This window comes from Myotis davidii, unplaced genomic scaffold (assembly GCF_000327345.1).
Source record: "Myotis davidii unplaced genomic scaffold, ASM32734v1 scaffold149, whole genome shotgun sequence".
Taxonomy (NCBI): domain Eukaryota; kingdom Metazoa; phylum Chordata; class Mammalia; order Chiroptera; family Vespertilionidae; genus Myotis; species Myotis davidii.
This window is the reverse complement of record NW_006352194.1, coordinates 1,092,822-1,109,817: the sequence shown is the minus strand read 5'-3', so window position 1 is coordinate 1,109,817 and position 16,996 is coordinate 1,092,822. Positions and strand designations below refer to the sequence as shown.

At 54.4% G+C, this 16,996-nt stretch overlaps 1 protein-coding gene and 1 long non-coding RNA gene across 2 annotated transcripts; one reads left to right on the top strand and one right to left on the bottom strand.

Moving 5' to 3' along the window:
- Nucleotides 1-683: 683 nt before the first annotated feature.
- Nucleotides 684-5,003, top strand: LOC107181428. Its single transcript, XR_001512129.1, has 2 exons — nucleotides 684-2,383; nucleotides 4,274-5,003. It is a non-coding gene; the product is annotated as an uncharacterized LOC107181428 (long non-coding RNA).
- A 3,076-nt stretch (nucleotides 5,004-8,079) lies between these two features.
- Nucleotides 8,080-16,996, bottom strand: FAM46B (family with sequence similarity 46 member B; the record flags this gene model as incomplete). The annotated part of the gene is made up of 2 exons (XM_006777638.2): nucleotides 8,080-9,940; nucleotides 16,919-16,996. Coding segments are annotated over 2 exons (1,101 nt in total), but the record flags the coding sequence as incomplete, so codon positions are not given.

The window sequence follows — 16,996 nt, the reverse complement described above, 5'->3', positions numbered from 1 at the left end:
CAGGGGGCGGGGGAGGGTGGTGCGGGGGACCTGATCTCCCTTCCTGGGGGCTCCTGGGGCCCGCTGGGGCCCTAATAAAGTTGCCCACCTTCTGTTGCGGCCTCTCCCAGACCTGGGAAGCGAGGCGGTAGCACCAAGTCCCTGTTATAGAGATGGACAGATGGAGGGTGCCCAGACCCCAGGAAGGTTTGCCAGCAAAGTTTTACCAGTTGGAGCCCATCTGCGCTGACGCAGCACTCCCTCCTCCTCCCCTGCACCGGCATTGACTTTGCTGAGTCCCTTGGGGCTGTAAGGAGAGTCTTGCCCTTGAGGCTGCTGTTTTCTGACACCTCCTAGCTCCCTACCTTTGGGCGGACAGAATAATGAAGTCCCAAGATGGGGTGGGGGCCTGGTACTGAGTTCTCTCCTAGGCCCCTGTTTTCCATTGGTGAGATGGAATCCCAGAGAGATTGAGGGGTTTCGTCCCACAATGCGGCAGCCCTTCCTCTTCTAGGAGAGGGTTTTTTCTCATGCCCTCATGCAGCTCAGCTCAGAGCACAGCATTAGATAACCAGTGTTTGGAAACTGCCTAAAGCCTCACTTGTTCTCTGAGGGACCCCTCCCGCCAACTGGCTCTAAAATGGCTCTGCCAGGGATGGAGTCAGGTAACATCCTTTAACAGGCCCAAGGGTGCAGGTATGTCATTGGCTTCTAGAAAGGGGGTCCTTAAAGGGCTAGACCAGAAATGAGCTCTGCTTCTCTTCTGTCCACATGCCCTTCAGGCTCCCCTTCCCCGGCCCCCACTCAGCTATGAATGGCCTCACTGCTGCTTTGCTGCTCACCAGCTGAGTTGACTGCAGCCTTCACCTCCAGGAAGGGCTGTAGTGAGGTTAACACAGGGCAGAGGTCTGACTTCTCCCCCATAAGTCATGGAAGAATGGTTTATTCTCTTAAATCACACCTAGAAACAGGCAGGGCTTTCGCTGGTGGAGTCAGGAGCTAATTTAAAGTCCTCATTTTGCAGAGTGGCAAGGTCACATGCCAGCAAAGGGACAGAACTAGATCCCAGGCTTTCTCTTCGTGTCTCTCCCTGCGTAGAGGCAGGGGCTAGAGAGAACCGATGTCCAGCTTGTCCGCCATGTGACCTGGAACAACTCTGCCCCCTCTTTGGGCTGGTTTCCTCAGTCTCTCTCTGGATATAGCTGCCCCTCCTCATGCCAGGACTTGGGGATGGGGAGGTGGGGGTAGAATGAGAATGTCTGAGTCAAGGGAATCTGGTTTAATCCTAGAGTTCTGAGGGTCAGGTGTATTGCTCTGAAAGGCAGAGTCCCAGGGGCTCTCACCTGACCCTCCGTCCTCCACCAGCCTTTTCTTTCCCCAGGTTACCAAACTTTTGGGTTGGTTTCTTAGCTAACAGCCAGGCCTTCCTGAACCCATTTTTAGCTGGGGAAGGAAAGTCCAGGGGAGGTCTCAGAGACTGAGGAGAGCTTGGGGACCAGGAGAGCAGTAGGTGGCCCTGACATCCTCTGGCCTCTCCAGAGAGGAGAACCTTCTGAAGCTACTCTGGTCTTTGGGGTCTGGAGGTGAAGAAAGGACAGTGACTTTGCAGGAGTGACACAGTGAGGAGCTATGGCCACAGCGCTGGGGCGTAGCCAGACTGTTCGTTTTCTGGGTTGCACAGACGAGCACTTGATCCAGAGAAGCTTTTAGCTAATGGTGTATAGTGCTCTGTGCCACCACAATTTTGCCTTTCTCTGGGATTTATTAGTAATCAGCTTTGTCCTGATTTGGAGGTGGAGGTGGGGGGAGGGAATTAGAGGTGGTAGGAAATGGAGATGGTCCTGGAGTCACAGGCAGCTCTGCCTCCTCCCTCCACTTCCAGATGTCCCCCTGCTTCCCACCGAGGACCTTGGCCATGTCACGTGGCGCTCAGTGGCTTGAACCCCAGCTCTTGGTTTAGTGCTCTGCCCACTACCCCCTCAGCCCAGGGCCTCCTCTAGGAAGCTCCATTTTCTTCTCAATCAACAAACATTGACATCTACTCAGTCCAGGGGCTCAAGAAGCAGCACTTAATCAGAGGGAGTCTGCTTTGAAGATTCTGTGTCTCCCAGCCGTCCTTCTAGGCAGCCTTCCCTGACAGTCACCATCCCAGGGGACCCTCTGGGGGCTGAGCAATTTGTGGTGTTTAGAGGACTGTTTTTAGGCCTTCATAAATAAGTATAGCCTCTGATAAAGAAATTGATCCCCTTCCCTGTCCTCCCCGCCCCGCCCCCCATGACTTCCTGAACACTTTCTTGATGGCCTCCAGCCCTGGGGACTGGACCTGTGCATTGAGGACATTATGGCTACCAGTGAATCTGCGATCTCAACAAAGGGAAATGAGGGAGGAGGAGCCTTTCTTCAGGTTAATGCCTGGGGCTGGGGAACCAGTTCAGAGTTCTAGTTTGGGACCTGTCCCTCCCCTGGGTAAGCCCCTTCCCTCCCTTCGCTGGGCCTAGCCAAGTGAAGGCATCTCTGGGTTGCGCCACCAGAGGGCAGTGTGGGGCTACTTCCCTGGGTAGCTGGGCGTAGCCTGGTGCAGCTAGACTCCCAGTGTCCCCGCCCCCAACGAGCCTCCTGATTGGCAGAAGAGGGGTTAGGGGAGGTCACTTAGAGAAGAGGCTCAAAGGAAGCCTTCTGGTTGGGCCAGTCCCATCAGGAAAGACTTTCCAGGAAAGAGGCTGCCCCTGTTGATCACCAGGAGTCACTTTGCTTCTCACAGATTCCTTACACTGAAAACTCAACAAACATTGATGAACACCCTCTCCCACTGCCACCTGGGACCAAGGTGGCTTCCTAAAGATGAGGCTAATGCCACAGTTCTTGGCTCAGGTGCTCCAAGCCTGCAAATGGGCGTCTTCAGGAGGCTCCTTCTCCCTGACAGCAGCTCTGGAGAAAACTGGGGGCCCAGGCTTCTCAGGGCTGGAGAGGTCTTTAGAGCCAGCAGGGGAGGGGGTGTTTGGGAAAGCTGGGAGTCCCCTAGCCTATTTCTTCCCCCATTAGTCCTGACCAGCTGCACCATAGCCAGGAGTAATGGGAGAAGGAATCCTTGGATCTGGAATAATACATTAACCGCCTCCTCTATGCGGCACTGTGCTAAGCACTTTACACCCACTATCTATTTCAATCCTCCTAGCTATTCTGCAACGTAGGGGTTATTCCCATTTCCACAGGTGACTTGCACAAGGTCATAGAACCTGTATGCGGGAGATCCCTTAAACATCGGGCTATGTGACTTCATTTATCAGATGAGTGTGGGCGGATTCTGGGCTCTCACCTTTATGTCTGGGTCCAGTGATCCCTGGTTCTGGGAGAGATGTAATAAGATGCTGGAGGGGTAGCAGAAGGTGCCCCTCCCCAAGGTCTGGGCACACCCCCAGAGGCTGGCTCCCCAGCCTGGTTGTCTGGGTTCTGGGGGAAGGGATAGGGGTGAGCTAGGCTGAGTCAGCACGCCTGGCTTCAGGCAAAGGCAGCCCAACTATGCTGAGGGCCTGTGCTTGCCTTGGACGGCTTCTTCCTTCCACACCTGGGCTAGGATGTTTGGTGCCAAGGAGAGCAAAGATCCTGGGATGGCAGAGGAGGAGGATGAAAGTACCCCAGGCTTGGAATAAGACAGACCTGGGATTCTGTCCTGGCCTGGAACTTCTTCTCTGGGAGACCTTAGGCAAATAATTTACCTTCTCCCTGAACGAGTTTCTGTGTGTGTGTGTGTGTGTGTGTGTGTGTGTGTGTGTGTTGGGCAGCTAGGGAGGAGATAGCTTCTGAGTATGAAATGAGGGGCCACACTAAGTGCCTAGCACATAGTGGAGCTCTGTACACATGTAATGGAGCAGATCTGCCCAGCTTAGGAGAAGCTGCCAGGACATAGCCCCCAGCAGTGTGGGCCTTTGCTTCTCCAGAGCATCACCATATGAGGAATCCCTGGAACCTCCCCGTCTCTCCACCATGGGCCCTGGGGAACTCCATAAGGGGAGAGATGGAGGAAGGGGCAGGCTTTTCATCCCAGGAACATTCCATTCTAGCTGCTCAGACCAGTGGGGATCCCAGCCAAGGACAAAGGCTCAAGGGAACCTCTGCTTACCCCAGGAGCCCCCACTCCTTCCAGGACAGGAGTCAATGGAGCCCAGTTCCATAATATTACCCCAGCACCTTCTCTCCATAAGGGCCCCTCTTAAGGAGGTAGATGAAGGTTTTGGGTGGGGCTGGGTGGCTGTGGGGAAGAGGTCATTGAAAATCTTGAAATTGTTCTCTCCAGCTTCTCCCAGCAACTCTATGGATCTGAACTCGTGGGATTCTGTTCCTTTCCTGAGCACCTCCTCCAGGAAGACTTCTTCACTGGACCCTACACAAGGCGGAGCTTCCGTACTTCACAAGGGCACTTGGTTTTACAGAGACAGGGGCAGGATTCTGGGGAAGTTCCTGTATATGAATTTCTTTGTGTATGCCACATTTGACTTTGCCTTATGTCGTACAATTGGAAGTCCCTGAGATGCAATCAGATTATTTAAGAGTGTAAGCAAATCTTTCCAATGTGAAAGTGAAAAGGATTTCTTTAAAAAATAGAGTCATCCCTCTTAAACAAGTCACAACACGGCTTGGTAGCTGCCCTCGCTTCTCAGTCTAACAGCTTGGAGACCTGTTTGAGGGAAACCAGTTTGAGAAATCCCTGTCGTCCTCATTCACTGTTCTTGCCCTGTCCCTGTGGGAACATGCCTGTGGCCCCTCAGAAACATGATCAGCTCTGGCTCCTGAGGGAACACACCTCTTTCTGAGAAAGAGGTAGTGGCTACATAGTTCTAAGCAAAGTTTTAAAGGAGAAAAGGAACCACATTTATTCAAATGTCCCGGTAATAGAGGGAAGAGGGTCACATTTACTCACCCACAACCCAGAACTTATAGAATTCTGCGAAATGAATGTATATTGAGTCAGTCCCCTGATTCATACATTCAGGAAGAATAAATTTCAATGATGTGAGACAACTGCATGTGGTTTTGAGTTTACTTTGCAAGTGTCCTTGCCAATTTTCCTTTATGTGTCTGTCACCACTCTTTAAGTTGGCAATTCCTTGAGCAGTTTCTGTTTAGTTTCATTTGACAGTCTTGGGACTGTTGACTGATTTGCAGACTGATTTCTTCCTTGACCCGGCTCAAAGCTGACTCTCTTCAGCAAGTGCCCCCTGATGAAGGCTGTGATGAGGAAGTTAGGGGTTGGGAATGCACATGTGAGATGTGTGACTGGGAGGGAGGTTGTACATGTTCGTGATAACCTGGTAGGATACAACCATGCTGGCAACGGTACGGACCTGTTTGACACTCAGGGCCCCAGCAGGAGACAGGCGCACTCAAACTGGGCAGAGATTGAAAAGGGACTCTTTCCAAAGATGTGGGCTTAAGAAATTAACGAGGAATGGTGCCCCTCTCAGGGGATAGCAAAAGTTGGAAGCCTTTACAACTCCTGGCTCTAAGATGGGGGAGGGAAGGAGAGGGCAAAGGGATGAGAGGACAGCTGTGTGGAGAGTCCCTGACAGGAGCAGTGGCCTGTGACTGAGATAGATAGATGAGTAAGACAACTTGGTAGGGAGGGAACAGGGGAATAAATACCCCATTCTTTTCCAGTTTCCTGCTGGGGCCTCTCATTGGCCAAACCAAACAGGAAGGTAGGGAACAGGGGAGTCATTGATGCACAGTTCCCAGAGGTCATCCTCCTCAGGGCAAAGAGCAGGGAGAAGGATGGGGAGTGAGACTGGAGGGGCCAACACTTCGTAGCTGCTTGGGGGCATATCTCCAGTTCCCTAATGTTTACAGCAGGGCTTCTTTGCCCCTCTGGAGTCCCCCCACCTGCTGTGGTCAAAAGGGGTGGGTGGGTTGTTACTTGGAGAGCACTGTGGGGGATGGGGCTTTCCTTCCTCACCCTTCCCCTCTCTGGCTCTGGGATTTCCAGTTCTTGATAACTGCCTGTCCTGGCATCTTGCATGGCTGCAGGAATTGTCCACAAGAGAACAAGGCCAGCCACTGAGCCCGTGTGTTTCTCCCACCCACTGTCGCACTCTTAAACATGCTCACAGGCATGTCTGTTAGCACCACAGGCCTCAGACACAGTCACCACAAGTCATGGCTGTTGTCACATGTACATCAAGAAAATGTCTGTCTTGTCACATTGATACCCTCTGCATAGTCATACATACAATGTCACAGAAATATAAACTGTCACTTGCCAACATGCCCTGTCACATATATGTATAGAAGACATACTGTCATGCTCTTCCATGGGACATCAGAGTGTAGGGGCAGGATGGTGCAGGGGTTAACAGCAAAGGCTTTGGAGTCAGACTAACTTCTCTGATCTTTCTGGTAGTTTCCTGGTCTGTGACATGGAGATAATCCTTGCTCTTGTGGCGTTGTGAAGGTGAAATGAGGGGTACTGATCGGGGAGACCTAGCATAGTTTTGGCCTGGAGTAAAGCACTCTAGAAACAGTAGCTGTTACCGGGAACTCCTGTCTCTCTCCTGCTTCTCACCCCATGCAGGTTACACATGGACACTAGTGAGCACATGCACCTGCACAAGGCCAGTTAGACACCCTTGGGTGCGTGCGCCCTTCCCACACATGCCTCCTGGGAACATGTGCACATTATCAGACAAGCTCCCTCTGCCTGAACACTCTTCCCCCGATCTGCATGGCTTGCTTCCCTCTACCGTTAAATCTGTGCAATCAAATGTCATACTTTCGATGAGGCCCACCCTGACTTCTTTTAAAATTCGCCAACTCCAGCTATTCCACTCCCTTACCCTGCTGTGTATATTTTTGAGCATCACTGACCTTCTAAGACTATATAATTTAGTTTATGATCTGTAATCTTCAAGAGGGCAAGGATCTTAGTCTTGGGTTTGCTGACATATTCCCAGTCACTAGAACGCATAGCTGGCTCACCGGGGGCTGACTGCCGGTATATGCACCTAAGTACCATTGGTTCCTGGCTTCTCACCTTCTGAAACAAACATATCCAGGTGAAGCCTGCTCCCTGCCCTAACAAGCTAAGCCTCTGTGCTTATACTGTGAGCATTCCCTATGTGCCCAAATCAGGAGCTGGGACAAACTCTGTCCCTCCCAGGACCTTAGTTAGGTGGGTATGGGCAGAGTGAAGACGGGAGCTATTTTAATCACCCAGCAAAGGAAGCCTTTCCACTCACCCTTCTAGCCATTTTGAGCCCAGCAGGGACCTATTGAGCAGGTGTGGTGGCTGGACTTACCCAGATGACCTGGGGCCTCCTCTGTGGCCTTGGGTGTTTTTTTTTTCACTCTGGCTGAAACCATCAAAGCCACCACGTCAGAGGCCACTAATGAGGATGAATGTGGATCAAAGGGGCTGGGTAAACAGTGGGAAGCGTCCAGGACCATGACTGGCTGATGCCCTAAGGGAAGAGCTCCCGGAGAGCTTGACATTCAGTCCCAGACAGCCTGGTGTGGCCACTGGTGATGGAAAGGAGATGACAAACCTGCTTAGAACAAGCTGGATGTGTCCTTTGCAACTTGGGGGGTGACAGAACTGGAGGACTGAGGGAACCTCTCCCAGGTAGGGTGGCCAAACCTGGGCTCAAGCTCTGGGGGACCCCAGAAGTCCCCCAGCCTTAGCTGCCACTATTGGAGATCGTCTCCAGTCTGGATTCATCCAACTTGTTTTCCACTTGCTTCCTGGGAAGGGATGGGGTGGAGTGGGCAGAAATGGGGTCAAGCAGCCCTGAGCACCACAGTGTGAGACCAGGTCCAGGATCATTTGGATTCTAGGTGGGAAACACTGAAATAATGACTCTTGACCAGGAGACTTGCTGAGGCAATGTGCAGGTGCAAGTCATACGTGTAGACATGAGCTCCTAGCACAGTTGTCAAGCTGGGGCTGGTGTTGATGGAAGAAGGGGCGTTCCGTCAGCCACAGCTCAGGACTCAGACCTCCCCCCGCAAAGTCCCCTCCCACCATATAAGCCAGACTCAGGCTCAGGGAAGCAGTCACAGCCCCCACAGCCATGGAAGGTCCTTCTCCCAGGAGAAAGCATGGTGCTAGGCTCAGTGTAGACAATTTTTATTGGCAGGTGTTAAGAGTGCAGAGGTGGGGCATGGTTCTCCTTCACCAATTGAGGACCCTGTAACCAGACCAGTGGGGTGGGAACACTTGACTGTGGCCAATTTGGACCCTGTACCCTCCTAAGACAAGCTCCCAGGCAGGAGGGCTCCTCGTGACATGGGGGAAGGGAGCAACACCCTGGAAGGGTCTTGGGCTGTGTCCTACCCCAGGCCATTTGGTCCTGTCCACCACATACCTTGACTGTTCAAGTTAGGAGTGTTAGGGGACTGGGCCAAACATATCCCTCTCCAGGTATCCGTCTCATGCCTCCCTTTCCCTCCCCAGTGATTAGCCAGGTTGGACTACTAGGCCTGTGAGTGGCCCAACCTGACCCAAAGTGACTAGTTCCCATAATGCACCATATTTTAGCCATTGTGTGGGCTGCAGACCCTTGGGGCTGCTGGGCTCACTATAGGCTGGCCCTAGCCACAAAGACCCGCTTCTTAGGCCATAGAAATCAACCCACGATGATGGACATGGAGACTAACACCCCAAACATGCTTTGTCTCCTAAAGGCAATTAACCCCCAAGACAAACAGCTCCTGCACCCCACAATCATGTTAGTCTAAAAGTGTGCTGCAATAAGCAAAGAACCCCAGCTTGGCCGTAAGCCCACAGAGGCCTCACTCAGGGAGCCTGGTCTGTTAGTCGAAGGCTCAAACCCTGTAGCAGTGCTGGGCCATCTGGCACAGGCTGCCTGTCTCTGGTCATGCCCTCCACACAGGCCTTGAGGCCCCACTCCATCTGGGGAGACCCAGTCTCTCCTGACCAGGGTCTCAGTCAGTTACAAGGCAGCCAGGTGGGATAGCAGGAGTGGGTCCAGGCCAGCAGAGGCTGCACAGGGGTCACATAGTAATTGAAAGTGGCAGGCACAGCCCCATCAGGGCCCGGAGGGCGCCAGGCCAGGGCAGCGGCAGCAGCCGGGCCCTGCTCAGCCAGTGCCTGGAGTGCCATGGTGGCGATGAGGTCCAGTGTCTGGCGACGCTCGTGGCTCATGAGGCACACGGTGCTCTCGTTGACCACCTGATGCAGCGTCACCAGGCAGGCGTAGCGGCGGGCTGAGTCGGCCCCGCTGAAGTGGGCCTCCAGGTAGCGCTCCAGGGTGCGCTGCTGCTCCACCAAGTCCGGGAAGTCAATGAAGAACCGGGAGCACATGTAACGCTGCAGGGCGCGCACGTCGGTGCTGGGCTGCGGCCGGAAGCCACGCACCAGGAGGTGGCAGTACTTGAGGAGGCCGCCGCCGCGGATCTCTTCCGGGTTGCGTGTGGCGATGACTCTGTGCCGCAGGTGCTCCAAGGCTTCGTGGAAGTCCCCGTACAGGCTCTCGCCCGTCACCGTTGGATGGAAGGCCTCAGACATGGGCGTGGATGAGCACTGGCCGAAGAGCAGCAGGGAGTCCAGCATGATCTGGAAGGAGTCTACGCTGAACTCGAACTGGCGCCTGACTGAGTCCACAAATTTGAGCTCCATGTTCTTGCCGCTCTTGTTGGACAGCGAGATGAGGCTCCAGCGGTCCGTGTCTGTGCACACTTTCACCAGCTTCTGCACGTAGGCCTCCTTGAGTGTCAGTGGCGTGATCTTGGCCCGGCTCACGCCGGCCGGCAGGAAGTCCAGCAGGCAGGCCAGCACCACCTCCTTGGTCAGCTGGAAGGATGCCTCGCTGCGCAGGTCCACGCGGAACACTAAGTCTAGGTCCTTATAGCCCAAGCCATTCTCGGGGTGCAGCACGTGGCTGGCAGCTGAGCCGTGTAGCCGCACACCATGCACGCGCAGTCCCTGTTCTTCTAGGCTGCTGCGGACGACCTGTGGAGGGGACGGCAGGAAGGAGAGGTGTCAGGAGCTTGTCCCCCGTACCCAGGTCTGCTATGGGCTTCCAGGTACTAGTGATAATAATATCTACCACGTTGACCACTTATCAGCTGTTGTGCCTTTGGAAAGACATTTAACTCTCTAAGCCAAACTTCTCTAAGTTAGAGAATGGCCTATTTGGAGGAAAGCCGCAGAAAGGACAGCAATAATAACAAATGCAAGCATAGAATTTACTAAAAGCCAGGTACTGATCTAAGCACTTTATACATTAGGATACAAATTCGCGTAATTCTCACAATAACTCCGTGAGGTAGGTACAAATATCCCCATGTTACAGATGGGGAAATGGAAACACAGAGGGGCCAAGTAACTTGCCCAAGGTCACCCAGCTGGTGAATGCAGAGCTGGGAATTAAACTCAGAGTCCATGTCTTAACCACTATGCTATCCTACTTTTCTAAAACTGTAAGTAAAACACTTGGTTTTGTGTCAGGCATAATGCTAATTGCTCAAATGTGTTTGGAACATAATTGTTGGTTCACATTCATTACTACATTATTCCTCCCAATAATCCGATGTCTGAGTATTATTATTCCAATTTACAGATGGGGGACCTGAGGCACAGAGAGGTTAACAAACACATCCAAGGTCAGAGGGTGGCCAGGGTGAGACTAGAACCCACGTCAGTTGGATTCTCAAATCCATGCACGCTCTTTTGACTCTGAGATCCGCATCTTAATTCATTTTTTTAAAAAATATATTTTATTGAGTTTTTACAGAGAGGAAAGGAGAGAGATAGAGAGTTAGAAACATCGATGAGAGAGAAACATCAATCAGCTGCCTCCTGCACACCCCCTACTGGGGATGTGCCCACAACCACAGTACATGCCCTTGACCGGAATCGAACCTGGGACCCTTCAGTCCGCAGGCCGACGCTCTATCCACTGAGCCAAACCGGTTTCGGCATCTTAATTCATTTTTACAAGATCCCGGTGAGGCAAATATTATACTCATTTTACAGATGGGGAAACTGAGGCTTACAGTGGTGAAATATCTAGGGGAAGCCATTCAGTAATGGCAGGCCTGGCAGTTAAAACCCAGAACCTTTCCACTCTTAGAAAGCCTCCCCGACCAAGTGGGAAGAGATGTAGCAGATCCCATCTGCTGACACAGGGACATGACAGGCAAACCTACAAGTCATCTTAAGCCTGCTCCTCTAGCCAGAGGCGTCTTCCCAGGTCTAGGACCAGGTGGGGAGAAGAGGGGATTTGGGCTGGACACTCAGAGACCCAGAGTGCTTCACACACTGTCCTGAAAGTGACCAGGCAGCATTCCTACCCTGAGTGATTCTGCAACCCTTGTTGCCAAGTCAGCGCCTGCCGCCTGCTGGAGGGGCTGCCCTCCTGGCCTCAGGAGGAATTACTGTAAAGAATGCATCTAAGTGCTGAGGAGGCAAGATGCAGTGGAGCAATCTGAGGCGGGCGGCTCCCTCCAGGAAGGCTTCCGGGAGGAGGACCTTGACCATGGGCAGGTATTTTCATGGCTATGGGGAGTGAGCAACTGGCCATCAAAAACTTGCGAGGGGGTGAGGGGGGCGCTGGGGGAGGGAAAGAAGAGTATTAGATGCCAGTTACTAGACCTTACCAGGATCTATAAGAGAGGTCTTTATGATCGCTAAGTTATAAATTGGGATACTGAGGCTCACAGCAGTGAAGTCACCTGCCCAAGATAAGTCTCTGAGTTTAATTCCCAGCTCTGCATTCACCAGCTGGGTGACCTTGGGCAAGTTACTTGGCCCCTCTGTGTTTCCATTTCCCCATCTGTAACGTGGGGACATTGGTACCTACCTCACAGAGTTATTGTGAGAATTACGCGAATTTATATCCTAATGTATAAATCTTCAAATCCAGGTATGACTGACTCCAAAGCATAACCTCTTCCTACCGCATTATCACTTTCCACGGTTCACAGGAAGCAGAGACCAGAAACTAGGGTTCTAATCCTCCTTCCCTCTTAAAATTTCAAAGCAAGGCCAAGCTTCCAGTCACTGAAGCCCAGAGTCAGAGTAGTTACGGAGCAGGAGGTTAGGGTTGGGGAAGGCCTTTGCCAGACAGACAGGGGAGGCTGGAGGTAAGGAGCCAGATGCTGCAGTCCAGCCTGTGGGACTTCTAACCCACACCCTGGCAGCTGTATCCATGCAGGCCCAGGAGAGAAATGGCCAAAGACTTTGTCCCAAGGACCCTGGTCAGGCCTGCAGAGCACACCAGCCCCCTCCCATGTCCCATTAGACCTGACTAAGCCTTACTCAGTGCCAGCTCCTGCTCCCAGGCGATGCCCACCCCAGGGCATGGCATCTGGCCTGGTGAGTAGGTAGCAGTACCCTTGTTAAATCGCCTGCGTCAGGCCATGGGGTTGGCTGTGTCAGCCAGCCAGAGGCTGTTGTCTCTTTCCCAGGTGTGACTACAGCCAGTTTGGCAGATAGTCCCCAGATACTGCCACACCCAAGGACTGCAGGGCAGCTTGGAGCCTCCTGAATCAGACGAGGGGGCAGTGGCTACACCCTCCTTTCTCCTGTGCCAAGGCCTTCCCCAGAACCACTCTGCTTCCAGGCCACTGCTGAGACCTGCAGGGAGACCGTAGGTGCTGCCAGATAGCAGGCTTATAAAAATTCAGAGCCACCTAATGCAAGTCCTAGGGCCGCAGCTGGAGAGATAAGATTGTGACCTTGGACAAAGGACTTATCGAAGGTCACACAGGCAATAAATGGCTGAACTTAATTAGAACCAGGCTTCCCAGAGGGCAGGGACCTCTTACAAAAGAGTGGGCCCCCTAGCCCAGGTACAAGCAAGAACTGCATTTCTTGCTGCTCAGATTGCTGTAGGCGAAACCTTGCGGGGGGAGGAGGGGTGGGAGGGGGAGAAAGATTCTAATTCTAGAACTGTGGGGCAACCCAGCACTGGTAAGAAGCCCAAAGCCAATAACCAGCGCCCCCACCACACACACCCAGCACCCCCACCACACACACCAGCATTCCCACCACACACACCCAGCGCTCCCACCACACACACCCAGTGCCCCCACCACACACACCCAGGGCTTCCACCACACACACCCAGGGCTTCCACCACACACACCCAGGGCTTCCACCACACACACCCAGGGCTTCCACCACACACACCCAGGGCTTCCACCACACACACCCAGGGCTTCCACCACACACACCCAGGGCTTCCACCACACACACCCAGGGCTTCCACCACACACACCCAGGGCTTCCACCACACACACCCAGGGCTTCCACCACACACACCCAGGGCTTCCACCACACACACCCAGGGCTTCCACCACACACACCCAGGGCTTCCACCACACACACCCAGGGCTTCCACCACACACACCCAGGGCTTCCACCACACACACCCAGGGCTTCCACCACACACACCCAGGGCTTCCACCACACACACCCAGGGCTTCCACCACACACACCCAGGGCTTCCACCACACACACCCAGGGCTTCCACCACACACACCCAGGGCTTCCACCACACACACCCAGGGCTTCCACCACACACACCCAGGGCTTCCACCACACACACCCAGGGCTTCCACCACACACACCCAGGGCTTCCACCACACACACCCAGGGCTTCCACCACACACACCCAGGGCTTCCACCACACACACCCAGGGCTTCCACCACACACACCCAGGGCTTCCACCACACACACCCAGGGCTTCCACCACACACACCCAGGGCTTCCACCACACACACCCAGGGCTTCCACCACACACACCCAGGGCTTCCACCACACACACCCAGGGCTTCCACCACACACACCCAGGGCTTCCACCACACACACCCAGGGCTTCCACCACACACACCCAGGGCTTCCACCACACACACCCAGGGCTTCCACCACACACACCCAGGGCTTCCACCACACACACCCAGGGCTTCCACCACACACACCCAGGGCTTCCACCACACACACCCAGGGCTTCCACCACACACACCCAGGGCTTCCACCACACACACCCAGGGCTTCCACCACACACACCCAGGGCTTCCACCACACACACCCAGGGCTTCCACCACACACACCCAGGGCTTCCACCACACACACCCAGGGCTTCCACCACACACACCCAGGGCTTCCACCACACACACCCAGGGCTTCCACCACACACACCCAGGGCTTCCACCACACACACCCAGGGCTTCCACCACACACACCCAGGGCTTCCACCACACACACCCAGGGCTTCCACCACACACACCCAGGGCTTCCACCACACACACCCAGGGCTTCCACCACACACACCCAGGGCTTCCACCACACACACCCAGGGCTTCCACCACACACACCCAGGGCTTCCACCACACACACCCAGGGCTTCCACCACACACACCCAGGGCTTCCACCACACACACCCAGGGCTTCCACCACACACACCCAGGGCTTCCACCACACACACCCAGGGCTTCCACCACACACACCCAGGGCTTCCACCACACACACCCAGGGCTTCCACCACACACACCCAGGGCTTCCACCACACACACCCAGGGCTTCCACCACACACACCCAGGGCTTCCACCACACACACCCAGGGCTTCCACCACACACACCCAGGGCTTCCACCACACACACCCAGGGCTTCCACCACACACACCCAGGGCTTCCACCACACACACCCAGGGCTTCCACCACACACACCCAGGGCTTCCACCACACACACCCAGGGCTTCCACCACACACACCCAGGGCTTCCACCACACACACCCAGGGCTTCCACCACACACACCCAGGGCTTCCACCACACACACCCAGGGCTTCCACCACACACACCCAGGGCTTCCACCACACACACCCAGGGCTTCCACCACACACACCCAGGGCCTCCACCACACACACCCAGCGCTCCCACCACACACACCCAGGACTCCCCCACACACACCCAGTGCCCCCACCACACACACCCCCACCACACACACCCAGGGCTCCCACCACACACACCCAGAACTCCCCCACACATACCCAGTGCCCCCACCACACACACCCAGGGCTTCCACCACACACTTCCCAACACTTGTGAAGCTGCAGATTCCTGGCAGAAGATGGACTTTCTTCCCTGTGGAGGGAATTGTACCGGCCAGGTGAAGGCACCTGTTCCCTTTGGATTCTAGAACCAGAAAGGGTGTTGGAGAGCAGTCCAATCCATCCCCATTGGACAGATAGGAACACTGGACCCAGCAGAGGAAAGAGGTCCTAAAGCCAGATGTTCGACCTTCCAGTCCAGCTCTAAGTCTCTGCTGCCCTCCCCACTACAGCAGGCAGCTCCCTGTTCTGTGCCATCTCTGGCCCCTGTCTAGGAGGACATTATACTATTATCACATTGCAACGTCAGCTCCCCCACTTGGCTGGGAGGACCTGGAAAGCAGGAAGGGTAGGTACCAGTCACATCTATGTCCCCCCCTAGGGTTCCAAGGAGGGCTTGGCACCGAGCTGGCACCCATAAAGGCAGTTTGGATCATATTGGTACTTCCCACCCAGGGCACCTCTTGTCCTTGCAGAGGGAAGCTGTCCCACTGGGCTCCTCACTTCCTTCCCCATTCCTGAAGCAAAAGTCCTGGAGGTTCAGAAGTTGGGGCCCCAAGGTTGACCTGACTGTCCCGGGGAGAAAAGCCTCAACTGGTTTCCTAATTACCCCATGACAGCGGGCAGCGGAGGCATGCCTCTGTGAGGCGCCATGGGCTGCACATGAGTCAGCCCTGGAGAATCTGCTCCCACCCTTTCCCATTCCTCAGAAGGGAGGGCGAGGTTAATCCCCCAGCGGGCACCCCTGCCCTTCTGTGGAAGCTAAGGCTTCACCTCGCTTGTCAACTACTGCCCCAGAAAGCCTATCTCTGGTAGGCATGTGCAGGAATTGTGGATGATTTTCTGGTTTCTGCTTATTCCACAGACCTAGACGTTGAGTCTTGGGAACTGGGGAAGGAGTGAAAACACCTTGTACCTGCAGCAGTGGCTCTTGGGAAGACCCAACATTCTTTGGGTTTGATATTCACTTATTTAGGTCGTCTTAGGCAGCTCATCTGTGGGGTCTCAGCTTCCCCAGCTATAAAATGGGTACAACAGTGACCATATTCTGGTATTTCAGAGCATGACAGTGCCTGGTCTAAACAGATGAAAGAGCAAATTTAGGGTTGCTGAAGGCCAGGTGAAGGGAAGAGGAGTCTGAGGAAGAGGAGAGTGGTTGCCAGAATTCTCTTCTGCTCGTCAGTACAGAAATGGGGCTTGGGATTTGGGCTGACACTCATTTCCAGTCTTGGGAAGGGCAAGAAACACCTAAACTGGCCACCTGAGGTTGCCTCCCAGCATGCAGGCATCAGGTCTGGCCTGGTGCTTAGCTAACCCCTCCTACCACAACCCAGCTGAGAGGGACTCCTGGTCCACATAATAGCTAGAGGGCTCTTGTGGTAGCAAAGGGCTGTGGGAGCACAGGACAGAGTCTGCCCCCAGAACTTTGAGAGAGGGAAGGAATGAGAATGAGGCCCAGGAATGATGATTTGGGGACGAAAAGAACCATTTTTGGATGCAAGAATGTATATCTACCCACCCAGGGCTGCCTGGCATCTTTTGTCCTTGGAGGCAGGACTGTTCTTCCCCAACTGCTGTGTCTCTCCTCATCCTGTTCTCCTCTCCAAGCCAGGGCCTGGGTGAACAGTCCGGGACGAATCCGGACTCCCCAGGGGCGGGGGAAGGGAAAGCCAACTGGGGAGGGACTATGAGGTGCAGGGGAAAGGCAGTATGGTCTACTATCAATGCTGTGCGATTTTGTTACAGCCCCTGTCCCTCTCTGAACCTCATTTCCCCTAGCTGTCGAGCGAATCGAACAGACCCCGGGTTCCTTCCAGCCACGAGGACCTCAGGATAGAGACCCCAGGCCCCCCCCGCACCCGGCGCCCTCTCACCTGTACGATCTGCCGGGGCTGCACGCTCAGCGTTGGAAAGTTGCCGCGCCCGTGAATGGGGATTGGCTCGCTCAGGAG